The sequence below is a fragment of the Trichoderma camerunense genome, assembly GCF_050948025.1.
Source record: "Trichoderma camerunense strain CBS 138272 chromosome Unknown V8C40scaffold_10, whole genome shotgun sequence".
Taxonomy (NCBI): domain Eukaryota; kingdom Fungi; phylum Ascomycota; class Sordariomycetes; order Hypocreales; family Hypocreaceae; genus Trichoderma; species Trichoderma camerunense.
In genome coordinates this window covers 1,410,998-1,438,737 of record NW_028145360.1, presented here as the reverse complement: position 1 = coordinate 1,438,737, position 27,740 = coordinate 1,410,998, and the positions used below count along the sequence as shown (strand labels likewise).

Sequence of the window (27,740 nt, the reverse complement as noted above, 5' to 3'; positions counted from 1 at the left end):
CAACAAGCCAGGCACCAGCATCCTTTCGAACTGGCGGCCAACATGGCATCGTCACTCCGCATTCTGCTAATTTACCGTCGCGTCATCACATGTTGCTCGGCTTCTTCTCCTCTCCAAGCGTGATGCTATTACTCACTCAATACTGCTGTGCGTGAGACTGATTCGTTGGCTTAAATCGAGAGCATGGATTCCCCGCGCTGCAGTTGATGCGGCTAGTCCGAATCCATGTCCCCGGATGTAACGCTACGTTAAACGCGCCGCTGGGCTTCCTATTCCAGGCCTAGCAGCGAACATGCAGATGGCCCTGATCAGAGAGGCTGGCGGACTTTTGGCGAGTGGCGTCTCTGTTCCTGGCGGCAGGAGCTTACTCGCCGAGGCTCAGAGGAGGGTAATCTGATGATACGATCTGACATCTGATTCCAGCAGTCGTTTTGGGGAGTTGTTGTGGCTGAAGATGGGCTTCCCGGCGAGGGTGGCTTCGTTTGTCTTTCTCGGCTTCATCCGCGTTGGCGTTTACACACTTGAGAACGGAATAGTGGAAACTCTTGATCGATCAACACAAGTGATCGGCCCATCTTTATATGGAGAGTTTTATAGCATTAACAGATCTTGGGCTCAGGTTCCATTTCCCTGACTCAATAGTGACGGCAGAGCCATGCTCAGGAAAACGCAGTGACCAATTGCCAGCTGAACAGAACGGATCAGACGCTAGGGAGCGCAAATTGGCCTCAGCATCCTCTCAAATGGGTCTCACGGGCTGCCGCTGTGGATACGAGTTTTGTCGAAGAGATTTTTCCCGAAGCGCGGTCAGTATTTCAGCCACTTGGACCAGTGCCTCTCTCCCTTTAAGCCAAGCCAATAATTCGTTTCTCGCTGCGCTACGGAAAGCTCATGACAGCACGACCGGCAAACTTGAACCGGTTGGTTGCCCCTTAGTATAAACATGTAGTTTAGCTTAGTTCAGCTCATCATGATCATCATCATCACTGGAACGTGTAGGACTGTTCGTATACGAGATGCTTGGTCAGTGTGAGCCCAATTGACGCCCAGCTAGAGTCTGGATCTCCTCGGGCCATCGGCTGGTTCTCCCCCGCATTGATCGAACGTCGAGGGCAGCGAACCAACATGAGAAGCGAGAGCCATCTCATCATAGAAACTCGTGAATGGCAAGGATTCTCTTCCCAATGGCCCCCCTTTCATCGGCAGGCTCCACCTCACCGTCTTGCTCGATGCTGCATTCGGACCATCGCCGTGTATGTGGGCCAATAATTCACAAGCGCAACCCATCTTTTGTTGGCTTTAGCTGATCATCGTGCAGGAAAAGCTGCACCGGCTGCAGGTTTTTTAAAATTAAATACGAGGCTGCTACTGTTGCTCTGCTCGGATCGTGAGATGCCATTGGGGGACAAGCCAGCCATGCAAGGAGAGGTGGCATTGGGCACTGGGCCGGCGAACAACATGGGCCACACGCGAGTCAACAAGGAGAGAATCCTTTCAGCTCCCCCGGATATGTTGTGTGAATCGCGTGGATGAGTTAACTCGTATATATCTGGCGATCCGGCAGCCCCCTTCTTCTCCCCCACAGTGGTTCTCCAGGCTTTGTCTCGGACTCAACTCGTCCTCATCACTCGACAATGAGACAAACCGTCGGAGCCGTGGGCCTTTTGGCTCTTGCTCACATCGTCGCGGGCACGCATTGCGATAGCTCCAGCCCTTGCCAGGCCAGTGCCGATGCTGTTGCCACCTGTGCAACATCGTGTATCCAGTCAGCCGCTGTCACTCAGGCAGCCTGCGCTACGTCAGACTACAAATGCCAATGCGACCAGTCAGGCGTTATTCAAGGCGCAGCTGCGAACTGTATCATAGGCGCGTGTGGATTCGGTGGAGGTTCGTAGCAGCCCAATAGACCCAGATCGTTTACTTCATTAACTAACAGCATATAGCCATTGATGTTCTGAGTTCAGTCGGAGCTCTCTGTGCGTGTGTCACGGCCAACCCGACAAGTGCTTGCTCATCAACAAGCACATCATCCTCAACAACAACTCCTTACCAGCCTCCCACAACTACTGGGCCCCCAACTTCTGAGCCTCCTACAACATCTTCAACAAGCCCTCCTTACCAGCCTCCTACTGGACCTCCCACAACTACTGAGCCTCCCACAACGACAGCTCCTCCAACGACAGAACCCCCGACGACTACGGCTCCTCCCAACACGACTGGAGGCTGCGATTCCGTCTCTCCCTGCCAGGCCAGTGCTGATGCTGTCTATGACTGTGCCAAGCCGTGTATTGAGTCTGCTGCTGTCACTCAGGCCAGCTGTGCCGTCTCTGACTACGAATGCCAATGCGGCAAGACTGCTGTTATCCAGGGTGCTGCTGTCAACTGTGTCCTAGGAAACTGCGGTAACACTGCCCTTGATGTTCTCAACCAAGTCAGTTCTCTCTGCACGTGTGTTACAGCTCACCCAACGGTTCCTTGCACCTCGGCTCCAGCTACCACGACTGGACCCCCTGCCACTACGACTCAACCTCCTGCTACGACTGAGTCTACTTCGGACTGCTCAGAGTCTGACACCACAGAGCCTCCCTCATCGACGACTGGCCCCATTACCTCAGCACCCGGCACTACTACAACTGCTGCCCCCGGCTGTGACTCTACTTCTCCCTGCCAGGCTAGCGCTGATGCCGTGTATGATTGTGCCAAACCATGCATTGAGTCTGCTGCCGTAACTCAGGCTAGCTGTGCCGTCTCTGACTATGAGTGTCAGTGTGGCAAGACCGATGTCATTCAAGGTGCTGCTGTCAACTGTGTTCTAGGAAACTGTGGTAACTCTGCCCTTAACGTTCTTAACCAAGTCTCGAGCCTCTGTGGTTGCGTCACAGCGCACCCAACTACACCTTGCACCTCGGCCCCAGCAACCACAACTGCGACGACTACTGCGCCTCCCAATTCATCAGAGACTCCCTGCACTACTTCCAGCAGCGTGATTACTTCAGCTCCCCCTGGGTCATCTTCCGGCCCTGGCGGTCCCGGCACGACGTGCAAGCCCGGAACTACATCTGACTGTGGTCCTGTTGCTAGCAGCGCCGTCCCGTCTTGTGCTCAGGCTTGCTTCAGCAGTGCCGCTCCCAAGATCCCATGTGATGTTCACGACTATGCTTGTCAGTGCCAGCCTGCGGCTCAGTCTAGCTTGACTCAGCTGCTTGTCCCTTGCGTTGCTACAGCTTGTCCTGCTGCTTCGCTTCAGGCCGTCATTGCCGGTGCCTCCCAGGGTAAGAATCAAATCCCTATTTATATCATAGATAAGTTGTCATGCTGACCATCTCTCTTATAGTTTGTGCCTGTGCCACCGCGCCTCCTAGCCCTGGCGACTGCGGAACTTCACCACCGGCCACCACCACCACAGGTCCCGGAGGTTCTCAATCCTCATCACAGCCCGGAGGTGGCAACTCTTACCCGCCGCCACCAGTTACAACTACCGGCCCTGGAACTTCAGCCACTGGCTCCAACTGCCAGCCTGTGCCTGTCAAGACCTGTGACGCCGTGGCGAGCTCAGCCGTTCCTTCATGCGCTCAGGCGTGCTTCACATCAGCTGCACCCAAGATTCCATGTGATGTCCATGACTATGACTGCCAGTGCAAGCCTGCGGCTCAGGCTAGCCTGACCCAGCTGCTCGTTCCCTGCGTGGCAACGGCTTGCCCTCCTGCTTCTCTGCAAGCTGTTATTACTGGAGCCAGCTCAGGTAAGAGCCTACTCCTTTATACATCTTCTTGACCGACTTCCATGCTGACTGATCTGTCTTATAGTCTGTGCTTGTGCTAGTGCTTCACCCACACTTATTGCCCCTGGAACTTGTCAAAGTTCTGGCCCCCCCGGCGGCGGCAGCTCTGGCGGCTCCGGTCCCAGCAACAGCGGCGGTAACGGTGGTGGCGGCTCTCCTACCACGACTCCTGGTGGCGGCGGTGGTGCTTCTCCCACCTGCAACACTGAAGCTCCCGACTGCGGTGCTGTTGCTACCTCGGCTGTTCCCTCTTGTGCCCAAGCCTGCTTCACGAGCGCTGCTCCTAAGATCTCTTGCGGCGTGAACGACTACGCATGCCAGTGCCAGCCCGCAGCTCAGGCCAGTCTGTCCCAGATTCTTGTTCCTTGCGTTGCGACGGCTTGTCCCGCGGCCTCTCTGCAAGCCGTCATCACCGGAGCTTCTTCCGTGTGTGCTTGCGCTACCGGCTCCAGTGGTTCTTCCAACTGTGGTGGAAGTGGTGGCAGCGGCGGTTCCGGAGGCTCTGGAGGCTCTGGTTCTCCTACTGGAGGCAACGGAGGTGGTGAGGGAGGAAGCGGCGGCAGCGGCGGCAGCGAGCCTACTGGCGGATCCGGAGGTTCTGGAGGCTCTGGAGGCTCTGGAGGATCCGGAGGAGAGGGTGGAAGCGGCGGAAACGGAGGAGGTAATGGAGGCGGCAACGGAGGCGGAAGTCAGCCTACCGCTCCCCCAACCATCCCTCCCAGTGCAGGTTCTCGATTGGAGATGAGCCTTGTTGCTGGTGTTTTCGCTCTCACCTGGGCGGTTGCCGTTGTGCTGTGATCTAGTTCTAGTACGAATGGCTTAATGTGTTGACGAAGCATGCGTATATTTGCCTTCATAAGGCTCTGACAACTCTTAATGAGAGGTTGAATATATTGAGCCTTCAATTAAATAATAATGAAGTTGCTATGAGTTTACTGCTCATAAGATTGATATTGTGCATCTATTGTGCTGCACACTTAATTTTGTAATTGAAGTTGTTGAGAGAAGTGAGACTCAGAATAGCTGTGGCGATTGAGATTGATTGCGATAAGACTGAAAAAGATCCGGACCGAAATCTCCACCAATTCCTTGTGGACCCTCAACCTCGACATTTCACAAACATACAACTCGCCTCCTCTCTCACTCACCACATATCTAAAGGCGAGGAAGTCAGAGGAAGATACAGCCATGGCTTCACAAGAGCAACTAGAACTCGAGGCCAAGCGGACGGCTCACGTCGAGCAGCTGTCCGATTGGCTGCTCCAAAACAGCAGCATTTACAACATCTTCCTGTCAGGCATCAAGCAAACTTCTGTCGTCGCCGGCACCGTCGTCAGCCGCCTCACTCTTACATCTACACATCTCAACTCCAAAGGCGGTCTACATGGCGCTGTCTCAGCGGCCTTTATCGACTTCACAACGGGGCTGGCAATTGCCTCATGGGACCTGAGGGAAAAGACGGGCGCGAGTGTCGACATGCACATCAGCTATCTGAGCAGCGCTGCGGGAGCCGGAGATGTCGTGGAGATTGTAGCGACGGCGGAAAAGGTTGGGGGGTCGATGGCGTTTGTGACGATTCTGATTCAGAAAGTTGAGGTTGTCGATGGAGAGGAGAAGAAGACGCTGGTGACCAAGGGCCATCACACCAAGTTTGTGAGGGGGACCGCGAAGCCAAAGACGGACGGTGAGGTGAGGAATTAGACGTGTACATTGTAAATATTATGTATACTATTAAACCGGGCGATTTGATGATATGATGATGATAGATTACAGAAGATGAATAGATATATACGGAGTAGATGGATAACAAGGCGCGCCTTTGAGAGATAAGATTTCGTTGTGGATTGCATTGTGGCTCGTTGTGATACGCTCCTAGCCCCGGCATTTGCATGCGGTTAAAAACATAGCCGAAGAACCCCTAACAACATTGAATAAGCTTTGGACGATTCCATCTGCTTGTACTTGGAAAGGCGCAGATGCTTCTTGATTTGACTCACACCGAACTTTTCTGTGGAACTTGTCGAAAAGCCCCGCCGAGAAAGAATTCCGGCTATGGTCGGGTTCCGACATCGCGATTTGCGGGCGCTAGGATTGTGGGGGAGGAAACGCAATCGTTGATTCTGGAAGCTTTCTGGGGGACTGAAAGAAGTATTAAGTTTGGTATTGTTTTGTGTTTTTACATAGTGGAAGTATTGTTGGTTTACAGACTCAATTGATGAAGAAGAGAGACCAATTGAGCCATGAGTGCGACAGAAACAACCACTGAAGTAGAATTTGAACTCTCGCCACGATATTCTCGTTCTCGCGACGAGATAAGTAAGCGGGATGAAGAGCTTGAAAGAGGGCGGTTGGATATTGAGCTATCGCAGCTCTATTCCCAGAATCGCGATGAAGCAGTTGCCGGCCCTCACGAAAACGAAACTGTTACGCAGGAACTGAAGCCTGTTGATCGAGGCCGAGATGCCTGGGCAACTCTTCTAGGCGCATTTGCATTTGATGCATTGTTTTGGGGTACATACTACCGATGAATCTTCTTCAAATTTAGCAGGCTAACTGATGGATAGGCTTTCCTGGCAGCTACGGAGTCTTCCAGAGATACTACTCCGACGTACCCGAGTTCCAAAAGGACGCTGTCCGGATCCCCGTCGTTGGAGTCTTGTCCACAGGTTTCTATTATTTCGGATCGCCCTTTTCCGCTATGCTAGCAAGAAAGTTTCCCAAATACCAGAGACACCAGATTTACTTGGGCTGGGTTCTGAGCATTGCCGGACTTTTATCCGCGTCATTTACATCGTCTGTCAATGGCCTCATTGCCACGCAAGGAGCGCTCTATGGGCTCGGCTTCGTGCTCATTTCAATGCCCATCGTGAGCATGGTGAATGAATGGTGGGTTGCGCGAAAGGGTATGGCATTTGGACTCATCTCTGCATCTTCCGGTGCCACTGGTGCGGTTCTTCCCTTCATCATTGATGCTCTCCTCCGACGATATGGGTATAAAGTCACGCTTCGGGCTTGTGCTGTCGCGATGGCGGTATTGACTGCTCCTTTACTTCCTCTATTCAAGGCTCGACTGCCAGCCTCGGACCAGGCCAATCTGGCGAGGATCAACTGGGACTTTTTGAAGCAACCTCTTTTCTGGATCTACGGTTCGGCGGTCTTGGTGCAAGGAATCGGTTTCTTTTTCCCGGTCGTCTTCTTGCCCTCTTACGCTTCTCTCTTCGACATTTCCTCCATCAAGGGTGCCTTACTGGTTTGCCTCATGTCGATTGCGCAGGTTCTGGGACAATTCGCCTTTGGCTACTTCTCAGACAAGAGTCTGCCCGTGAGCCTGTTAATGACTATCTGCTGTGCCTTTGCGGCGACGGCGTCATTTACGTTCTGGGGCCTGGCCAAGTCACTGCCGCTTCTCGCCGTCTTTAGCTTCATTTATGGCTTCTTTGCTTTTGGGTTCGGAACCATGCGTGTGGCCATGGGTCGGGCCGTTAGCGATGATCCGTCGACGGTGTTTGCCACCTATGCGATATTTGTGTTTTTGATGGGCGTTGGAAATATCTTGGTTGGACCTCTCAGTGCCGGATTGATGGCGCCCAGGGAGGTTATCCGAGAGCATTACGCGGGCAACAAGTACGAGCCCATGGTGATTGTGACGGGAGCAACATCGTTGTTTGCTGCTTTTATTGTTTTAGCGTGGCATGGTTACAAAGGATTGTCAAAATGAGTTTGGGATATGTAGAAAAAGTGCGTTGGGTACATTTATATACGCATGTAGTGAATTATAAACACAAAAGAGAGATGATGCAGCGAGTACATGCAGTTGCACGACTTAGAGCAAGAATTGTCCCTATTATCACAACCCTAAAGTGTAGCTCTATTTATCCAATTCTACCCTCTGCTAATATCATGAAAATGTCCCTTCAATTGATTACGTGCAGTTTCTCAGCCTGGAGACATGAAGCAAACAGACCAACTGGTGGCCAGATGACACTGTTTAAATAGCCAGATGCTTAAATGGAGAGTCATCAGCAAGAAATACTTGATTCAATCAGAATACCTCACTTTATTAAAGGTATCTCTTGCGTAGCAATCTCTTCGCCCTCTTTAACGCTCGCGTTTGCATTTCCTCTTGGCCGCTCTCCACTTCTCGTTTGCTTCTCCTGCGCTCACCGTTGAGCATTTAAAGCCCTTCGCTTTTCTTTTGACCTCTCTCCATTTCTATTTCTCACCATCTCTTCTCTTCTCCCGAATTTGATCTTCGTTCTTCTATCCTCTATCTATTCGTCTTCGGTTATCTCTTCGCAGTTGACCAACGAGTGTACCAAGAGCGGTCCCTCCAAGCGCATTCATCCTTTTGATCTCCCATTTCCGCTCTCAAAGTCTCAAGCTACTCAGTCGGAAACGAAATCATCACTGACAGCAACCATGGCTGACTCTTGGAGCCAAGAGGAAGTTCCGGAAGACCTCAAGAACACCGTCCTTCACACGCCCGTTTGCCTAGATGCTGAGATCCAACAACTTAATTTGCGCTTCCTGGAGAACGAACTCCTTGTAAAAGTAGCTGATGGTGAGCACATCTACTATGATGAGCGTGGAAAGATGTCAATGACTGGTGCCGTATCCCCTGTTGAAGGGTCCATCCAAGAGCCCCAGTTCGATACATGTATCATATGGGGTCCTGGAGCAGAGGCGAGAGTTGCCAAGAGACTCATCGACCTGGCACCGGCAGTTAAGCATTCGATTTGGACTACGACACAAGAGGTGCTCTCTAAGATTCCCGCGGATCCAACCAAGGCTCCGCTCGTCATCGCTCTTCTCAGATCCGCCATCGCGAAAGAACGAGAGTGTTGGAAGCAACTGGACGCTCTAAGGACGATACAAACTCTCCAATCACTTCTAGCTCTAAACATGAAAGCCATTGTATCTTCCATGTGCGCCTCAGCTAGCATTCCTGCTGTCGAAGATAAACATTTCATTCGGATAGCTGAACGTGTATTCCCTCGCGAGTCCTACATTTTCATGGCGATGCGTGAACAACACCGACAGCTGAGCAAAATGAATGCAGATGTTGATGATCAGATGGAATTAGATTGGTTCATAGAGAGGTGGGATCCCATCCTAGAGAAGCTGCTACCTGGACGACTTGACAACAAGATGGAACAATACGCAGACAGGATGCAATACCTCTTGGACAACGACGAGCGCTATTCCCCCAAGTGGTGAATATGAGGTCATTGGTGATTGGGACTTTGAATCATATGGATCGATCAGGCGCCGATTGAGACATCTGATGGACATATCAATTAGAAAATATGAGCACGATTCGGCAAAAGCGCGGCCGCTGGGACCTGGGAATATTTGCACTCGGTTTATTTGCCTTTCCTTTTTTTCTTCTCTTTCATTTACTCATTCGCACTGGAATTCGCAAAAGTTCTTTCTTCGGCCGTCTTCGTTGGCATCGGCTTCATCTTCAGTTATTCGGTGAAAACAATTTCGGGTCTCTCTTCTACGGATGGGCATTGTCTACGACATTTGCATTTGGCGAAAAGAGCTGTGATGGCTCCTGATATCGAGGATTCGTGGGGATGGAATTGCAGGCTTGATACTCTCTACTCTTACTTAGTCAATTGAACGTTTCGCAACTCATCCTTTGCCCCAGACTCTTGGTCGTAGATGCAACTCAAACGCACTCGTTATAGCCCTAACAATAAACTATCTGTATGCCAAGAAGAGTAAACCAAGGAGTTACGCCTTGTGGAGATTCCCTCATCCACAGACTGGGTCCGCCTCCAGATCGCGTCAGACGGATCATCATCCGCGAGCACTGCCACTGTTAAGCGAAGCGGCGATCAACGAAGGAGCAATAATGAACTGAATCCTACGAATTTGATCAACACTCTTCAACGTTGCAGCCGAATCGCCTCTATCTAAATTACCCCACAACTTTATCATCGCCACGAGTAAGTACGTTGATCAAGATGAGTTGTTGTCGAGTATTCGCGACTTCTTTTGATCGTACCTTTGGAGACTCCCTCTAACACGATATAATTAGAAACAGATCTATCTAGGTGATTCCAAATGCTACTGATGAAAAGTATCTCCAGACAAAAGGCACTGTGATACAAAAATAGAAACCTCTTCGTAGTGTCTTTTACGGCCTCTCCGATCACGGACCGCAACAAACTTGACATTCTCAAAGGCGTTGCAAACCTGCACAGCCCTATTACGACTCAAATCACTGTAGATTTATACACCCATCAGCAGACTCGCCTCTTACGAAAACCGAGCCACATAGGCCAAAAAAGCAGCATGTTCAGCCACTGCGTCAGCTCACAGTATAAAAGGCAATGAGGATCGTGACTAAGTGACATCGTGACCAACTACTGGCTTGGCCACGGTCTCGCCACAGAGACTCAACAAAGTTTGAGCGCTTACAAACTGTCTCCTTTGTTCTAATTAAAGAAACTCCATGGAAAACTCTACGATGAATACGCGGCCTGTTCCTGCAGGATCGCATCGCGGTCGCGAGAGGGCAGATCAACGGCCAGCAGCTGCAGGGGGTTTGGCATCATGGATATCGCTATCTATCTCCTACACAACGGATGCATCCAAGTACCAAATATATGGGGGAATAAGGGGGTACGGAGACGGGTGAAACACCAGACGCTCCTCAGCGTTCAGCTTCAACCTTCAAGTCGAGTTGTATCAAGGTTGTGAAACCTCAAAGCTGCACCGTTTCGTTGGGACGGTGGGCCGAGTTTAGAGTGCTAGCCCGAACAGATTTGAAACAGTCATTAATGGGATCTGTGGAGGCGCGCGTCAAAAACCCAGGATCCGAATAGAGGCAGAGCGGCAGGGCCCGACTGACGGAAACGGCCAAGACATGGCCGGCTGAGACAACGTCTATTGTATTGCTCGCCTCGCCAGGGAATGCTCTCCATCTGGTCAACAATGCATAATCTCCTTCTGTCTTACACATTAACGGTCATTGTAATGGGCACTTTAATGAGGACACTTTAACAAAGTGGCTGGTGTGGCGTGGTTTTGCGCACTCTCACCGAATCTCACATGCCAGACCACAAAAGTGACGAGAGTAAAATCGAAGAGAGAGTAAAAAAAAAAATACTGATCATGACAAGAAAATTTTCAGAGCAGCGTGCTCCCTCCCGAAAAGGGCCAAGTGACCCAACGGAAGCCGTCCGAATGGCTCGCGCTTCGGCAAAGTGTAGCTTGTTTGGCGAGACGAGGTCAGATGAGAGGCCCCAAGGCGCACAATTTTTGATTAGCAGGGCTGACTGCCCTCTCAAGAGCAAAAGAGAAAAAAAAAATGGGTTGCCGAGACAGCGAAAAGAAAATTTCGAGTGAACAATTGATGGTTGTGTGTCTCAGTTTAGGTATGGCATGCAATATACAAGTAAAAGAGAGACACAGGACAAGGGAGGGGGCGTGAGGGTCGCGAGCGACGGCCGGTTCTGGCAAGCGACACAGTCCACACGCCCCCCTCTGTCTCTGCTTTTTGCGTCCTTGCATGCAAGAGGAACGTCGACAATGGGATTGGATGCCTGTTCTGCACGGTCGGTGGGTTAGTCGCGGCGTAGAGATGAAGAAGAGACGAATCAGGAACTTTGGAATATGAGAGTATAAGAGCGAGAGTGGATAAAGAAAGGGAAGTGTTCAAGGGCTAGCGAGCAATAGAATGAATGGCAGCTTGCAACGTGCTTTCAAAGAAGAAAAGGGCATTGTCCATCCACTACTCGTACTAGTCGTATAATGAATCGCATTGTTGTATAGCAGTATCAAGACACATCGCTACAAACTCCACGGTTACTGTCTCGCGCATTCCATCCAGCTGCCCATTATTCACTGCGTGGCGTTCGTATTACAGACGCCACACAAGGAGGCCGCCCTTGCTGAGGACTCCAAATATGGACGACGGCTGGAAAGAATAGGTGCAAATGGCTGTTTGGGGGCCGCATTGTGCAGAGCGCCACAGCTGGGGTGAATGTGAATGGGCGAGTTTGACTGCTGACGACGGGTCCGGGTAGACAGGACAGGCAGCCTTCAAAGGAAGAGGTCTAGTGCGCTGCTTATGGCGGACGGCGTGAAAGGAGGACTGCTTACGGGCAGGACAGGAGACTCCGTACAAAGCATGCTTGTAGCAGAAAATAGAAGCCGTACAGTAGATGTCTTTGATGGGTAGGTGGGCTTACGATGCGCACTGACAGTGGTGTAGGGTATTCATCAAAGGACAAGGCGATCAATAAAGTTGCCGGCATGCAAGTAAGGAGGGTGTGTGCACTGAGTAGCATGGGAAAGATGGATGAATGAATGCTCAAAGAGAAGAATACCACTCACCAAACCGCGTATCCAAAACCAAAAGCCTTGGCGATGTCGTTGCCATCTTTGACATGCCCGATATCAATCCCACAAGTTTAACCTGGTGGTGACAGCCACAAGCCAATAGAAGTCATCCATGGTGGCCTCTCCACTGCTGGAACCCGCACCCACTCGCCACTTTGAACAGCATCTCTGTCCTTGCCTTGATACTCAAACGGAGCACACACACGAAAGTACGTAGGCACTCGGATCGCCGTGGTCATGCGGACTAATGCAAAAAGAGTCCGGCAGCAGTTGTGCGTCACCGCGGTGAGACTCGTGAGAGAGAAGAGCGAGACTAGCAGCATCGGACCCGAAGCGATAGCGCTTGTTGACTAATGATGTCGCCTGGATAAGGCCTTCGCATATTGGATAGGCAGACGCGGTACAGTAGCGAGTGTGTCATTGCCCATGGCCGATTGTGGGTGGATGGGGCATGCAGGACCACGTCCCATGACTGTTTTCCCTCTCAGCTAGCCCGGTAGTTGACAGTCGTCGCTAGTCTGGCGATTGCGTAGCAGGGCCCGTGTAGCGTGTCTAGGACTTCTTCTGCTTTGCTCTGCCATGACGATGATTCTTGGTGGTTTGCCTTGGTTTGCCGCGATATCGTCATGATGGCAAATATTGTTGAACCGAACTAGGTAGGTTGGGGGAGCAGGAGCGAAAAATGAGGCTCTTCGGACAAATGCCTGCACGTCAGCGAGGCTGTGAACGCGGAGAGTTGTGGATGTCGCGATCGGGTGTCGCCATCGATGCATCAACATCTCCCTCTGGTTGCCTCTTGCTAGCATACAAACAAGCATCATTGAGTGAGGCAGTGAAAGGTGAAGATGAAGATTGTGTGTTGCAGCAGGTGGTGTCGCCGACAGCCGGCAATCTCCTGGAGGTGTGGCGCATGGCCCGTGGCTTTGTGGCTGGCTCCAAAGCAGCTTAGCGTAGGGCCCAGCAGGGTCTTAGCGAGGGGCCACAAAAACTGGGCGACTTTCCAGTGGACTTGGGGCAGGCAGCACAGCCCAGGCGGCTGAAAATCAATGAAGCAGGAGCCTGGATTTTAGTGGTCTTCAGTGGAGGTCTGACATGACATGACGGGCATGATGGCGTCCATGCCCTTGCAGCATTTGCAGCGGCCGCTGTTAGTGCTCTGGCGGTCGCGGTGCGGAGGGCGCTAACAGGGACCGCCTAGATGCGGACCGACGCCATTGCCCGGCGTGTCCCGCTCTCCACCATCTAGGACTCCAAGCTTCAAATTGAATTGTGGCTGTCCACAATCCCAGAGGGCATCGCTTCAATCGCGCCGATCCCCGAAGGTCGAAGCTACTGCTGCTGCTGGTCGGTTCGATGTGATGCAGGTGAGGTTGATGCCCTGCTAATGCGATGCTAATGCCAGGCAGAGAGACATCACCAGAAGAACTCTGGCGCTACTGCTGATGCTACTGCTGATGCTAATACGAAAACTGGATGGATCAATTGCTACTGTACGAAATCAAATCGATGCGACGAAGCTACTGCCAGGCAGGCAGGTCTGCTGCTAACGGCATAGCCAGTGCGATTTCTGGACCGAACTGAATGAGTCAATCCCCCGTCGACACCCGCGATCCGAGACGTGCGTCAGTGTGTTCTGCATCGCATCTTCGGCCTGGACCGCCGTCGCCCGTTGGCCAATTGTGAGGATGGTGCTTTGGCTTCGGTGTTCAAGGTAGGGCTAGAATCGCATCTCTGTGCAGGATCCGAATTGGCACTGCATGAGCAGCTTCATCAGCCGCTCGAGCAAGGCGCGTCTCTGCCATCTGTCAATTCAATTTGACGGTATTTTCAGCCGCTGCCGGTCGCTGCCATTGGCCAACAGCGTGCGTTTCGAATAAGCGCAGATGCAGCAGAATATTCTCGGGAGGCCGTCTGTGCTGCTATTTTCAGCGCCCTGCCGTTTCGAAATTCTGCAGCCTGCGACGATGCAATGGCCGTGAGCAAAGCATCGTTTGGCTCCCTCTTCGCGCTCTCTCGATTCGATCTAGATGAGATGCCAGAATTGGCGGCAGCCTGGGCGTACCTTTGCAATCTGGTAGAATCTACTCTAGTCTACTGTACCTCTGACCTCACTCACTCGCATCGGTCGCTTTGAGCAAGCATCAACTCATTCCATTCAACTGCCCTTCCCCCTTCTGGCTGGCCGCTCAGGAACTGCAAAGACCAAAAACCCACCGTCCGTGGCTATGGACGCTCAGCCGCTCCGCTATTGGACTGGCTTCCTCTCTCTGGCTGCTGCTGCGCATCCACACTGGGGACGAACAAGAAGGGAGTCATCGGAGAAGCCCTTGGACTCGCTAGCGCTCTGAAGATGCCTCACATGCCTCGCCGGGGAGGAAACCCACTCCCCATGTTGCCAGTAGGCAGAAAGCGGAAAGACGGCAGGGGTTCAGGTGCAGGACTCTTGTCGAGACTCGATATGGCTGGACAAGGAGAGTGGAGGGGGCGTGTGAAACAGGGACACGACGGCCAAAAGCGGCCAAGGTCTTGTCCCTTCTCACGCACTCCCATCGCTTTGTCTTTATAAGTCTGCGATGCACCCTCACCTCGTTCTCGATCCAGCATTTCCAGGCAACAAACGCACAGCAACCCCACAAGTTCTTTATACTACACTACAACTACTACTACTACATTGTCTTGCATTACATTCCGGACAAGGATCAAAGAGGACAGACATTGAACACACACTTTGTACAAAAGGCTCTTCATACCCACCTTTTGCTGCATCTTCTCTTTCATCCTTACACCAACCAACAACAAGAACAACAACCACACATTCCATAATCGGAGTCGTCTTTGAACAAGAATAGCCATAGCACCACACTTGATCACACACAAAAAGACCAGCTCCGGCGCTCACTCGAACGCCTTGCCATCGCAAGGACTCTTGGTCTCTCGCTCACCAGCAACTCAACAACAGCGTACGACGCGCACATTCATCCGCCGCAAATCGGACACAATGTGCACCACCAACGTATACACCTACGTCTACTCAGACGGCCACAAGGAACAGTCCCGCCAGCCCGTTTTCTGCTCTGCATCACGGCAGGGCAAGGTCTGCTCCAACAACGTCGTCTTCCAGCACCCCAACCAGTACATCCAGCACTCAGAGGCATCATTCGGCACCTCGCCTAGCTCTCCCTTCGTCAGCCAGTTCCCGCCCACGCCCACTTACAGCCCGCGATCTGGCACACCAAACTACCGCTCCGGCGACGAGTCCGACCGATCTCGCCGCAGCACCTCGAGCTCACGGCGCCGCTCTGCCAGCCTCTACATCAACGGACAGAAAGTATATGACCTTGGCCGCGATGGATCACGGCGCGAGCGCATCGTTCTAGTTGAAGGCCCGCCCACCCCACGAACTCCTCCTACTGCCTTCAACTTTCCCAGCGCACCGCCTTCGCCCAATGCCTCCGCTCATGCTTCCGCCTCTCCTTCTGTCTACGGCTCTTCACCTCGCGACTCTGGCTCTAGCTTCTCCCGCCGGCCCATCATTGTCGATGGCCGGGTTCCTCGGGATGAGCGGGTTGAGCGCAATGAGCGTGTGGAGCGACCTCGCATCCAGGTCGAAGTAGTAGAGGCCATCCCTCCCGCAGCCCGCTCTTCTTCCAAGCATGATCGCCACTCTTCCACCAGCTCCCGCGACAGCCACGGACGGAGCAGCGCCAACGAGGAGGAGACCATTCGACACCGACGCGAGCGGGAGGAGCGACGGGCCGACAAGCAGCGCGATGAGGAAGAGGAGCGACAGCGCCGCATCCGCCTCCGCATTGCAAAGGCCAACGCTGAGATCAACAAGCGCCCGCCCGTGCCGATGCCTCCCGCCCCCATCCGCGCCTCCTCCTTCAAGACCACCGCAGCCTCTGGTGATGACGATGTTAAGAAGCTGACGGACAGTGTCAGGCGCATGAGCTTTGAGGAGGAGCGCCGTGAGGAGAAGGCTCGCGACATTGCCCGCAAGCAGGACCAGCGCGAGGAAGACGAGGCCCAGCGGCAGCGTCTTGCCGAGCGCATCAGGCCGCGACGCCGCTCCACCATCGGCTCCGGCGGCCGTCGCCACCGCGACCGCGTGCTCTACGATGACGGCGGTTATCGATGGGAGTAAAGGAAGTCGGATGATGACATCCTCTATTTCCGCGCATCACTCCTTTTGTCTTTGACTTTACACATTGACATCCTTTCCTTTTTCCTTTTACTTCTTTTCCTTTGTATTGATACGACTACTTTTTGCATGACTTGAGCATATTACTTGGAGGTGGAAAAAAAAGCCATCTTTTCAAAAGTAAAAAAAAGAAACGAAAAAGAACAAAAAAAGGCATTTGGAATAACAACAGAACACATGTGGTTGGCATTTGGATTTTTGACAAGCAAGCGATGATTTTTTATTTTTTATTTTTTATTTCCTTTTGGAAAACTTTTTCTTGTATACTATGAGTTTTATGATACCATATAATACCCGATAATGAATATCAGTGGAGTTTTTTTTCTTGGAGTATTATACTTGCGAGCCCATATCGTCCATGCAACTGCGCACTTTTTTTCTCCCGCTCTCGTGCTTGTATACACGCCCCTTCATTTACTTATTACACTTTGACGGGCCAAGGGCTGCATGGTGACAGAATCGAGGTGGTCTGGATGGATACAATAAGCAGTGGAGTGTTAGTGTTTCATTCCACCGAGTCTTGGTCGCCACACTTTGTCCATTTCAACGTGTGAATGCCCACGAATTACTCGTCTTACTACTGTATCTATAACTTCATTCCATTTCTTTTTCATAAGTGATCGACCTTGAAGACTACTCTTCCTAGAATAGAGAAATACAACGATTAGTTTGGCTAAACCGGCTCACCTGGCCACAAACCGCAACCCTCCCTCGCCCGCCCGTCTCTCCTATCCCATTCTCCCATCCATCCATCCCACCCCCTTGTGACGAAGGATGCATTTTGCATATGCATCATGCAGTTCCAAAATGCACCATGCAAGACCGGGCTTATCGATAAAATGTGTAGTTTCTGCGAAGCTGCCAGTTACGTCAAAGCAAGCGGGCCCGGCGCCGCCAGTAGGAACAAGAGGCGAGACACCATGTTTTGGCAACGATGCTGGAATCCTGGTCTTCGTGGACCGAGTCTGGGGATACGATAGGCTGGAGGGGAAGAAATGAGTGTGAGTGGGCGCATGCGAGTATATGGGGACCAGGGGAATTCGAGCAGGGATGAAAAAGAAGGACAGGGTGCCGGAGAGGATGGGGATTCTTCTTATTTTTTTGTGGGAAAAGAGTTGATGTTTCTGTGTGGATTTGCCTAGAGATTTATGTTTTTAATTTATAGGATAAAAGTTGCCGTATTATGGCTTTGCGACTGAGCGGTTTATGGATGCGACTGGAGCCGACATGCGCGATTATATTTCTTGCCGAGGAAGACCTGTTACAGGAGACAAGAAAGAGAAAAAAGGAAGAAAAGAAATGAATGCGATCAATCAGACGGATGTTGAAGAAATGATATCGCGACGCGATAGATATGTGCAAAGATATAAAATGTTTGGTGGTTGCGATCACGGGCGCGATAGCTTCAGGGCGAGCGAGCCGAATGTCTCAATAAATCAAGTTCGGCACCGGCTAAAAACCGTTCTCGTGATGAAACAGAATTTTCCTCTCTTGGCCAGGTCTCAGCTTTTACCTAACCCACCATCTCGATTTTTTTTACCCTCTTCTACTTTCTCAGAAAAGCATGTGTTCTGTTCCTGGCCCAGGCCAAAATAAAATGTCAAGCCCGGCTATTCCCCCAACAAACACCATGCCCACTCACACTGATGATACTCACACCTCGCACTCAGACGGGCCCGTAAATAGTAAGAGAAGAGACGGAGAAGCAGCATGTAACATGTCGCATGTAACGCACGTCCCCTTGCCCGGATTACATACATAAACACACACGCACCTACATTACATTACATGGACCGCACCCAGAAGCAAGGCACGGCACGTCAAGGTTACTAGCAGTCCAGACGATGCCGTAAAAAGAGAGAGAGAAAGAGAAAAAAAGCGGGATATTCGCAAGGGTGGGAAGGCCAAATGCACACGCCCTCCCCCCTCCATTTTTTTTGTTTTTTCGGACGACAGAAAAAGTCACCCGGGAGACCACGCGGGAAACTCGGTGTGGAGGCCCGGCCGGATTGTGAAGCGAAAGGAGGGCGGAGATGCGGCGTGATTGGGTGGATGGGCGGAGAGGTTGAGAAAATGGACCGGAAGGGAATCTCTTGTTCAGCTTGCTTGCTCTTTGTCGGGTCGGACCAAAGGGGGCAGCTGGAGCTTATACAGCTGAATGAACTTGAACTAGTAAGTTGTGAAAGCTGGGGACGGGAGAGCTATGAAGCTGGGGGCGGGAGTGGATGGCGCCGTGAGAGAGGTAGAAGAGTTTTGTATAAGTGAGTGAGTTGAGAAGGACTAATATAGTGTCGACGGTGAATACAAATATAGTACTAAAACTTGACTCAAGAAGGGGCCATCAATACGGATGTTTGGCAGGTGATGGCTAAAGTAGAAAAAGGGTTGGCCACTGAGACCCGACATAAGTCAAAAGTGTGTCTGGGGGGAACGGGATGGGGAGATGGGGAGATGAGTGATGTGCCGGCTTTTGCCATGCCCGGTTATATGGACCAAAAGTGAGGTGGTGGTGGCGGCAGTAGCATCGGCCGAGAAAAAAGAGTTGGTGTGAGTGCATCAAAAGAGGCGGTGTGTGTCCAATACCGGGCCTATTTGCAATGCTCGTATCGTATCTAACTGTACTATGTCGTGATGGGGGCCGGGGCCGGATATGGGCCTGGAAGTGGAGGAGGCGCCTTGGACGACTTGTCGAAAGCCGGATGTGGCTTTTCGAAGGTGCATATTGACCGCTGAAGCATGTCGAGTTTGACAGCGTCGGGCAACTTGGGTCCTGGGAAGCTAGGCATGGATATGTTGTGGTAGCGTTGCGGTTTATGCATCTTGGACTGGTCACGAGTGTGCTACATGATGCGAAGTAGCGAGTCATGGTGTTTTTTTCACGACGATGTGTTTTGCAGATAACTGGAGGGAAGCTTGCCTAGGGAGGTTGTATTGAGCTAAACTCGTGGTTCTCATGATGTCTTTTAACATCGGATGTGATATGCCGGCGAGTTTCTGAATCTTGTAATTGGTTATCTTGCTTTACATCGATGGTATCAACCGCAAAGAAGTCTTGACAAGGATTAAGATCCCATCCCATGAGAGATCGTGTCTGATAGTGAAATTTATGTAATCAAGAGGTTCAGTAAAGCTATAATAGCTGGCTCCAGGAAAGCTACGCCCCAGTCTTTGGGTACAAGTTATATGTAGTGAAGTCTGGGAGCGTTCCTTTCGAGTTTCGTATATACGGGAGTGAACTCCAGTCTTATCTAGGTACCTAGACATACTAGAGCGTAAATCCCATAGGATGTCCTCTTTTCTATTTCATATGTCACGTCTTTTCTATACAGTTCATTTAGTGGTTATAGATCATTCATTCAAGTAGTAAGGTGTGTATATGTCGTTGTCTATATAGGTATCTAAGTATTGAATATTCTATGTAAAAGAAGACTGCCCTCTGAATAGACATATTATACGGATGGAACATGAATCATCTTTATTTCTCTCACTTGCCTGTCGATATCTTCCATCTTCCATCTCTATTTCATCCCATCTTGAGATACTTAATGACTTCTTCATTATCTCTGAAATAATCGATAATGGACTAGCTAAATGTCTCAAAGTTACTTGACCCAGTTCCAATATAATAGTAAGATTTCTCTCTTGAAACCAGAAATGGTCCATTGCTGGTCAGAGTCTTAGGCTTTTCATTTTCATTTTTTCTGTAAACAACAGTTCGTTTCAATATGACCGGCAGTCGCCGCTCGTCCTACATTCAACACTCAATAGTAAACTCAATCCCAGTTTAAAGATCCAGAAACTCTATCTTTGAGAAAATATCTTCTGCTCGAATCTGCAAGGCGCATATTCTTACGAGTTTACTGGGGATCATACCATGGATCATCCTTAGACACGTCGGGAACTTGCTCTAGCAACCATTCCTCCATTCTCCCGGTCCATGGCCATTCAAAGACCACTTTGTTCCCATCTTCTTTGGTCATATTGGGAGTCGTCCCTCCAATTGATATACTCTCCAAATGTGGTAGGACAGATAAAGCTATTCTTGCCGCTTTCTCATCTGTCTCTGCTCCTTCCTGTAACACGGTACGATGATAAGCTCGTCCGTCCGGCCCAAAATATGCATTACCACACCAGAGACCTCCATCAAATCCCAAAGATAGATGGGCTGAATAAGGAAGCTCAAGGTGTCTTATATTTGGGTAGCCGACAAGTTCACGAAGAAAAGTCTACCTGTGTTAGTCGTAAAAACTTTTGCCCTGATCTTGAATGCTTACCTTGAGGTATGGGTCGTTGGGTCGTTTAATGATAATGATATCATCAGGCTCAAGACCGAGGCTATTTTTCACCATTTGTAGTTTCTCTTTGTCTACTTCCACGTAGTGAAAGCGTTCGTCGCTATACATACCCGTCAAGTCGCTATACGTAGTCCCCGTACCGATTCTTCCTTTCAAAGATAGGGAAACAAGATTCGGCATGGCTCTGAGCAGATCTAGATGTCCATTATAAACTGAGTCTCCATGTCTGTGCGTTGCAACTTACCAGACAGTAGAGGCTCACTCCATTCACGTCCAGCATCAAACTTGAGAGACCGAATGGATGGCACTTTAGAAGTGCTCTCGATAAAGGACTCTTGGTTGCTTCTAGACCCCGTAGCTTCTAAGACTTGTAGATTCGGACACATGGGAATGAGATGGAAAGAGGACTGGCTTGGAACGAGGTGATTGACCGACGGGAGTGAAAGATTTCTTTTTGAGAAGGCACTTTCAAAGTAATTGGCAGACTGCTCAGAAAGCTTCCAGTCTATTCGTTCCAAATTGTGCATCAAAGTCAGGACATCTGCAAAGAGCTCGGGTATTTCGTCCCCCGGATTCGGTGAATCATATCTAAATCCGTATTCCCCGCTGCTGACGTAGATGTCTACGTAGAGATGTTTAACCGAGTCGAGAGCCATGGGACAGTCCCTCATTTCTCGCAACCGATCTCGAGCATTTCTCCAAGGCATCCTATCCATCCCCCACTTATTGTTGTCAATTACCAGCCGGTTAAAGAGATCATCTGGACACACGCGACCGTCAATTCCTCTATAGATTTCGGAACTCGGGTCGCACAGCTCTTTGAATGGGTCGTCGCGATTCTCCAGCCATTGCAAGTTTTCGTTGATCCATGGATGGTCAATATCCTTGATGAAGATTGGAATTTTACTATGGCTTATGATCGGTGACAGTAATTCATAAGTATGCTGGACGAATGAGTGGAAGTAGGACTGCAACGGGGCATTCAAGAGGCTCATCTTGATCCGCGTTCGTGTGAGTCAGTCGGCTTTGTCTTTGAGCGTGTCAGCGATGAATTTCCTCCTCGTTGGGGCAAGCTGGCTTTTAATATGGTCAATTTGTTGCGTTGGGCGGATCCTTCATGGAAGCCTAGAATGTATGCAATGTCTGAGTGAGGGCGCTGACGACGCTCGGGCACATTATTGGTTTAAAGAGTTTCGGAGAGTTAAGAGGCCTAGGATGCATGAGCCTTTCCTTGGCGCAAAACACAGCCTAACGCTGTTCATAACGAACATGTGTCATTTTAACCTCTTCCGCCATTTAGAAATACGTGGCCACGTTCAATTGTTATTCACCCGAATAGGTAGAAGCCATAGCTGCTACAAATTTTACATTTAAAAACAGTGCATAAAAGTGATGCACTATTATTTTCATGTGAATTGGATACACTGAAGAGCTACTCTAGAAACACCGGTTTCACAAAGAAGGAACAACTAGCCACAGAACGTTTATCAGCAAGATCTCGCATCCTTATATTCTTTCATCTTTACGTTCTTCTGTCTTTTCCAATTCCTTCTTTAAATGCTCAATAACCTTTTTATATCCAGCTAGCTCTTTTATCTCTGCGATAGTCGGTAATAATTTGGCAAGAGGCCCCGAAGTTACTTGATCAAAAATTAGCCTAACGGTGAGATATCTCTCTTTGGTATCCATATCAGCATCTGCGAAAGCAAGAATCATCCTAGCAATCCGAAGTACTTGTTTTCTTCGCTCAGTAGGGTTAACGATGCGAACGGCCTCTTCAACGCGTTGAAAGACGAGCATTATAACGCTTTGCTGGTAGTTGCTTGGTTTGACTTCCAAAAAGGCAAGAATCTTCAAGGCCAAAGCCCTCAAACTGCCAGGCTGTATCTCTTCACTTACTGCAAGCAGGTCGATAGTAGTATCAAAGATAGCCTCTAGGTCGCTGACCGGAATATCGTTGCCAGAAGATGCATGGCCATCCAAATGAGCTTCTCGAGCCATTTCAAATCCTGATTCAACAAAAGGAAGCAACTTTGATATCACAGAATCGGTTCCCTGATTGATAGCTGTGTGTAGTACTCCCAGACCTACAAGAGTAAGGCCAAGAGCTTCATCATGTTCCGAATGCTTGCAGCAGCTTTGGTATTCTTCCCATCTCATGTTTGTAATCTTGTCAACCATGGAGTCCATGCTCTCCACAACTCTCGCTCCCACTTCCATCACCAATTTCTCACTGAACCTGGATAGCAATCTTGGCCTAGGACTCAACGTTGCCGCTCTCAGGAGTTCAATGCCAGCCTGTCCACAGACTTCAGCATTGAGCTGATCTTTAGCCTTGACTGCTGCTGACAATCGCTTCGAAAGTATGCGAATCAGTTCCTGCATCGGTGCTTCTCCTGCCTTGCCAAGATGCCCTACTACGTCACTCATAGCAATCATCCAGAGCTTAGAGATAATAAAGGACAAGTGCCGGAAGCCTTTGCCTCGCTCAACAGCCACCAAAAGCAGTTCAACGCCAGGCAGAACAGAAGTTTCTGCTTTTTGGAACTTTCGGTTCAAACTCAGGTGTTCGTTAATAAGGTGTCTCTTGAGCTCATTTGCACGCCTCTGGACTGTCATTTCCAATACTGGCTCTCCCAATCCAGGATAGGAGACGAGATTGTTCAGTGCTTCGACCCATGAGTTCGTGATCAATCGGATTAGCTGTCTGTCATTGGCCGCAATAGCAGTGTCCAAAATGTTCACCGCAGCCAGAGCCATTCGATATAAGACTTGTGGGAAGTGTTTTCCATGGCTGCCTTGGACAAGTGTATTTGTCGATCTGCTGATATGAGGTGATGCCACACCATCAGCGCCAGCTCCATGATCCAAGATGGGTTCACCGTCTTTGTTAGCAGAGCTTAAGCCAAAGAACTCGGACAAATCGTCTCGGAGACGTGATATATGGTCATTGTCTTGTCTTGTTGTAGGTGCGTCAATGTCATTGTGCGACATTGTGGCCAACTCAATCACGTCATTGAAGGCGTCTTTACCTAGCCTAACCAATGCTTTGAGGAAAATGGTTTCACCATTTGGGATTTCCTTCTTCAAAGATTTCTCGAATTGTTTGATGACACGGTTGATCGTTTCCATACTACCGGCTCTGGAATTCGCCCTAAAGTCTTGCCGCAGAACCTGTTGACGGTTATTCCAAGGGAGGTCGTGGTCTTTGTCGTGACCCAGAGTCCCTTTGCTTCTCTCCGACAAAACATGCATAATGTCTGTATGTCCACGGGCTTTTGCAACTTCATACGCCGTACCCGTTCGTCCTCCAGCTTTACTAATTTTGGCGCCGTTCTCCAAAAGTAGAATCACCATTTCCCTGTTTCCATGGTATGCTGCTGCCCGGAGAGCTGATCCGAGTGTACCGCTTTGATCATTGACTTTCACACCATGCTTGAGCAATATCTTGATAGTTTCCAGAAATGGGCGCACGTCTAGTCTTGGTTTGAGCCCCATGACGGCAGCTGTTACTGGGGTTCCGTATATTTTGTGCGTTGCACGGATATTTATACGTTTCGAGCAAAGTAGTCTAACAAGTTCCGAGTGGCCGTGAAATGCTGCAGAGTGGAGAGAAGTGCCGAATGGCCAGTCTTTCTCAATGATCATCTTGGAATCTCCATAACGTTTGAGGATTGCATTGGCACAACGGCAACACCCGATCAAGGATATGACTTGTAAAGCCGTGCCGAAAGAGCTTTGTATCTTTACGTCTGCCCCGGCCTTAACAAGGCGCAATATCACATCTTCATGATGCTTTCTGCAAGCCGTAACGAGGGCTGTTTCTTTATTCGCATTTGTAAAATTGAGTTCCGCCTTTTCAACAAGAAGTTCCACTGCTTGTAAATTTCCGTAACGAGCCGCATAGTGTAGAGGAGTGTGACCTTCTTTGTCTCTCGCATTGATCTTCGCACCGTTCTGTATCAGTTTCGCAATAGTGGAGCTGGTATCGTATATTTTCACCGTATTCCGTAAAGCCCAGTGGAGGGGAGTTAGTCCATCGCCATCAAGCTTTGTGACATCGAACCACTTCCTTGCCACGAAAATGTCGAAGAGCCCGGCGAGGCCATAATAGCTAACAATGTGCTCGTGGTGAACTCCGACTGGCAATTTCTTGCCCATATTAAACAAATGGATTTGAAATGCCAATTGAAGGTTCCTAAGTTTGCCTCCTTGACCTTTGGCAAAAAAGATCTGAAGCAGGTCGAGGACTGTTGAATACCTCTTTTCGGTAGCCAGGATATCCTTGGATATGAAACTCTTCTGAATACTTATGGCCCATATTGAAGAGACAAATGGTAGAAATGGGTGATTTTGTATCACCAACTCAATGTTCTCGGTATTAAACCATGTAGCATCGTCCAGAGAGCCATGGCCAAATTGCAGAGAGCGCAGATAAGATAAACAGAGCTCTGCAATCTGGAGGTTGTAAACAGCTAGCTCGTATGTTCTAAAGAACTCAAAAGCGGTTATGTGACAGAATTGAAAAGTCCCAAGGTGCTCGTTGAATTGAATCAAATGTTCAGAGGACATGACAATCGCAGAGGTATCCTTAATCAGATCTTGATGAAGCTTCTTGTTGATGGTCCCGTCGGCATCAAGTGATAGCGCTATGCGCAGGGCGTCTTTCGACATTGACCCTATGTTAGATGCGAGTAGGGCTACCGCTCTTTGAACTATTTGTTGCTCTGTTGTGTTTTGTAAGACCTTAAACTTATAAGCATAGGTCTTGTATAGATCTTCCAATATCCTTGGGGGAGAGAGCTTTAGTAAGGCCTCTATGACTTGTGATTCTTGCTTCATATTGCGTATGCTTAGTGCTTGTAGATGAACCCATAGGAATCTGAATTTTATCCGTCAGTAAAAGTATAAATAGAAGGATTCACAGCACTTACATTCCGTCTGCCTTTTGGGCCAACTCGTCCAATAGTCGCCCCTTAAGCTGTGAATTTCCATCAAGGAGTGCTGATCTGAGATTTTCTTCTAGATATTTCTCGATATCACCCCTGTTTTTCTCCGCTGTAACTTGAACCGGGAACAGCCGACGTGTTCGCAGCTCATCGGTACAATTGCAATGGCGAGAACTGATGGCTACGCTAAGGCGGTAGCTGCTCATCTCATATCGGAGTTTTCGAGCTAATGCGTTGAAACCACAAATCAATCGTTCCTGTGTGACGTCAGGAAGTTGATCAAGCGCGTCAGCGACAATATATATATCTCGTTTTGATGAAATAAGCAATTCGTGCAGAGTATTCTCTATTTCCTCGAGGCTAGAATATTCATCATATGTATTGGTCGTTCGGTCGCTGGATTCGTTGATCGTTTGCTCCCAAAATGTTGTTAAAATATCTCGGTAGAGCTCATCCGTGTTCTGGTTGTCTTCGATATGGAAGCCGACATAGTAGTAGAGCAAGTGGACCGCATCGGGGCCTTTTATCAGGAACTGATTCTGATGAATGCATTCAATGACACGAGACCTAAAGACCAAGATTATTCTCTACTCATAACAGGTATGACAAGGACAGATAGTATAGAAACTCACATCAAAATTGACTTCCCACATCCAGCTACTTAATAGTCAGTATAAAGCTGTCTGCTATAAGTGGGAAAACTTACGACCGCCATAAAGCCAGAGTAAAGAGTATTCTGCCTCCATTTTCTCCCAGGACTGGAAAGCACTCTCTTGTATTAGCCATTGGCATGTATTCGAATTTTGCCATTTTGCTTTCAAATCTCTGTGCTTTCCTTCTGCAATATGCTTCGGGGACGAGGCTACTTTTGGGTGATCTAGACGTGTTAGCACTATTAAAGTTAGCATAGTAGATGGTAGAAACTTACAAGTAATGTTGCCTTCTTTGTTAATGTTGTTATTTTTTTCAGACATGGTAATAGGAGCTTGACCCAAAGATTGACCTAGTCCTATGGTTAAGAGTGATAATAATCTCCAGGAAACTGACGATCAGAAGAAAACTTTATCCTTTCATTTCAAGAGACCAATATGTAATTGTCAACATTATACGCTCTTCACCAACGGGCCATGCCCATTCAATTCCACCACTCACGGCTCTATCACCAGCGTCTTCCCACGTATCAGTGTTTCGGAATACTGCAGCCTCGAGGTCTATGGGCCAGTGATCCGCTTGCCGGAGCGGAATAGTATAGTTAGGCAGGGGTGGAACTGCACCGCCTCACTCACACACTGTTGTCGTGGGGATGGCTGGATCATAGTCTATCAATCCGTATCATACCGCTATGTGTCTAAGACTTGAATAAAGCAATTGAAGCGGAAATCGGTGTTAGCCAATTTGAACCAATGAAGGACATGTAACGTGCCCATCGTAGGATGAGTGTCTATTAATAGGTGCATCCTTTTTTTACGAGGATCTCATGCACAGGAGAACACGACATTCCAAGTCGAGCCGACTGTTGGATAAAAATAACCTAGACAGGGCTGGGCACGGATACATCATGCTGCATTAGCTTCGTAATGAGTTTGGCTGCCGGCTTGAGCAGGGCCGTGGTCGCGAGTGAATCGCAGCAAGGTTTGCATGGGGCCAAGATGCGGTATGCTATTTTTATCAACAATTCGTAGCTGATATATGCACGAAAACGGGTTTGATCACATTTAAAAAGCCGATAAATCGAGATAGCGTAATTGTTCCATCGGCGATCTCGGCGATCATTCGACCGACCGTTAGCGATGCAGCTGTCTTTCTTTTCTTTTCTTCTTGAACGGTTGCCTAAGAAGCCTTGGATTAGGTCACGACAGTGACGACATCCCTCTAGCTAGATGAATTAAAATTCCATTTCAAACAATGAAGTTTCCAAATCAAACTTCGGGGTTATTATTCGCTATCTACTTCGGCTCAAAAGGTATAGCGGGCAATGAGGATCCAATACGTACACTGAGGAGCTACTCTAGAAACAGCGTCCTCACAAGAAAGAACCGCTAGCCGCAAAATGTTGATAGTCAAGATAGAGTATATTCAGAAAGACGTGTTTCATCGCTATCTTTTCTCTCGCTATAGACTACTCATCCATTCTTTCGCTTGAGTAATTTCTTCAAGTA

General features: G+C 49.5%; 9 protein-coding genes across 9 annotated transcripts; 5 read left to right on the top strand and 4 right to left on the bottom strand.

Moving 5' to 3' along the window:
- Positions 1 to 1,174: 1,174 nt before the first annotated feature.
- Positions 1,175 to 4,811, top strand: V8C40DRAFT_247439 (CFEM domain-containing protein). The gene is made up of 5 exons (XM_083216326.1): positions 1,175 to 1,253; positions 1,319 to 1,887; positions 1,944 to 3,272; positions 3,335 to 3,742; positions 3,807 to 4,811. Exons 2-5 carry the CDS (start codon positions 1,635 to 1,637, stop codon positions 4,577 to 4,579), a joined length of 2,763 nt encoding a protein of 920 aa, XP_083072841.1. The 5' UTR covers positions 1,175 to 1,253; positions 1,319 to 1,634; the 3' UTR covers positions 4,580 to 4,811.
- V8C40DRAFT_247437 (HotDog domain-containing protein) lies at positions 4,630 to 5,518 on the top strand. The gene has a single exon (XM_083216325.1). The coding sequence runs from the start codon at positions 4,970 to 4,972 to the stop codon at positions 5,480 to 5,482; it is 513 nt and encodes a 170-aa protein (XP_083072840.1). The 5' UTR covers positions 4,630 to 4,969; the 3' UTR covers positions 5,483 to 5,518.
- A 398-nt stretch (positions 5,519 to 5,916) lies between these two features.
- V8C40DRAFT_247435 (MFS general substrate transporter) lies at positions 5,917 to 7,609 on the top strand. The gene is made up of 2 exons (XM_083216324.1): positions 5,917 to 6,292; positions 6,346 to 7,609. The coding sequence occupies exons 1-2, from the start codon at positions 6,022 to 6,024 to the stop codon at positions 7,497 to 7,499; spliced, it is 1,425 nt and encodes a 474-aa protein (XP_083072839.1). The 5' UTR covers positions 5,917 to 6,021; the 3' UTR covers positions 7,500 to 7,609.
- Positions 7,610 to 8,200: 591 nt separating this feature from the next.
- Positions 8,201 to 8,998, top strand: V8C40DRAFT_266701 (uncharacterized protein; the record flags this gene model as incomplete). Its single annotated transcript, XM_083219779.1, has 1 exon — positions 8,201 to 8,998. The coding sequence occupies one exon, from the start codon at positions 8,201 to 8,203 to the stop codon at positions 8,996 to 8,998; it is 798 nt and encodes a 265-aa protein (XP_083072838.1).
- Positions 8,999 to 10,909: 1,911 nt separating this feature from the next.
- On the bottom strand, positions 10,910 to 12,404 carry V8C40DRAFT_31654 (uncharacterized protein). Its single transcript, XM_083222825.1, has 2 exons — positions 12,131 to 12,404; positions 10,910 to 11,337 (listed from the first exon to the last, which is right to left on the bottom strand). Exons 1-2 carry the CDS (start codon positions 12,183 to 12,185, stop codon positions 11,024 to 11,026), a joined length of 369 nt encoding a protein of 122 aa, XP_083072837.1. The 5' UTR covers positions 12,186 to 12,404; the 3' UTR covers positions 10,910 to 11,023.
- V8C40DRAFT_31645 (uncharacterized protein) lies at positions 12,073 to 12,541 on the bottom strand. The gene has a single exon (XM_083222824.1). It carries the CDS (start codon positions 12,457 to 12,459, stop codon positions 12,208 to 12,210), a length of 252 nt encoding a protein of 83 aa, XP_083072836.1. The 5' UTR covers positions 12,460 to 12,541; the 3' UTR covers positions 12,073 to 12,207.
- Positions 12,542 to 14,516: 1,975 nt separating this feature from the next.
- V8C40DRAFT_247428 (uncharacterized protein) lies at positions 14,517 to 16,665 on the top strand. The gene has a single exon (XM_083216323.1). It carries the CDS (start codon positions 15,135 to 15,137, stop codon positions 16,278 to 16,280), a length of 1,146 nt encoding a protein of 381 aa, XP_083072835.1. The 5' UTR covers positions 14,517 to 15,134; the 3' UTR covers positions 16,281 to 16,665.
- Positions 16,666 to 19,829: 3,164 nt separating this feature from the next.
- V8C40DRAFT_247422 (uncharacterized protein) lies at positions 19,830 to 21,768 on the bottom strand. The gene is made up of 3 exons (XM_083216322.1): positions 20,877 to 21,768; positions 20,612 to 20,826; positions 19,830 to 20,563 (listed from the first exon to the last, which is right to left on the bottom strand). Exons 1-3 carry the CDS (start codon positions 21,625 to 21,627, stop codon positions 20,195 to 20,197), a joined length of 1,335 nt encoding a protein of 444 aa, XP_083072834.1. The 5' UTR covers positions 21,628 to 21,768; the 3' UTR covers positions 19,830 to 20,194.
- A 201-nt stretch (positions 21,769 to 21,969) lies between these two features.
- V8C40DRAFT_279910 (ankyrin repeat domain-containing protein) lies at positions 21,970 to 26,689 on the bottom strand. The gene is made up of 5 exons (XM_083221309.1): positions 26,510 to 26,689; positions 26,288 to 26,458; positions 26,214 to 26,238; positions 25,567 to 26,148; positions 21,970 to 25,514 (listed from the first exon to the last, which is right to left on the bottom strand). Exons 1-5 carry the CDS (start codon positions 26,553 to 26,555, stop codon positions 22,139 to 22,141), a joined length of 4,200 nt encoding a protein of 1,399 aa, XP_083072833.1. The 5' UTR covers positions 26,556 to 26,689; the 3' UTR covers positions 21,970 to 22,138.
- Between the last annotated feature and the right edge of the window lie 1,051 nt (positions 26,690 to 27,740).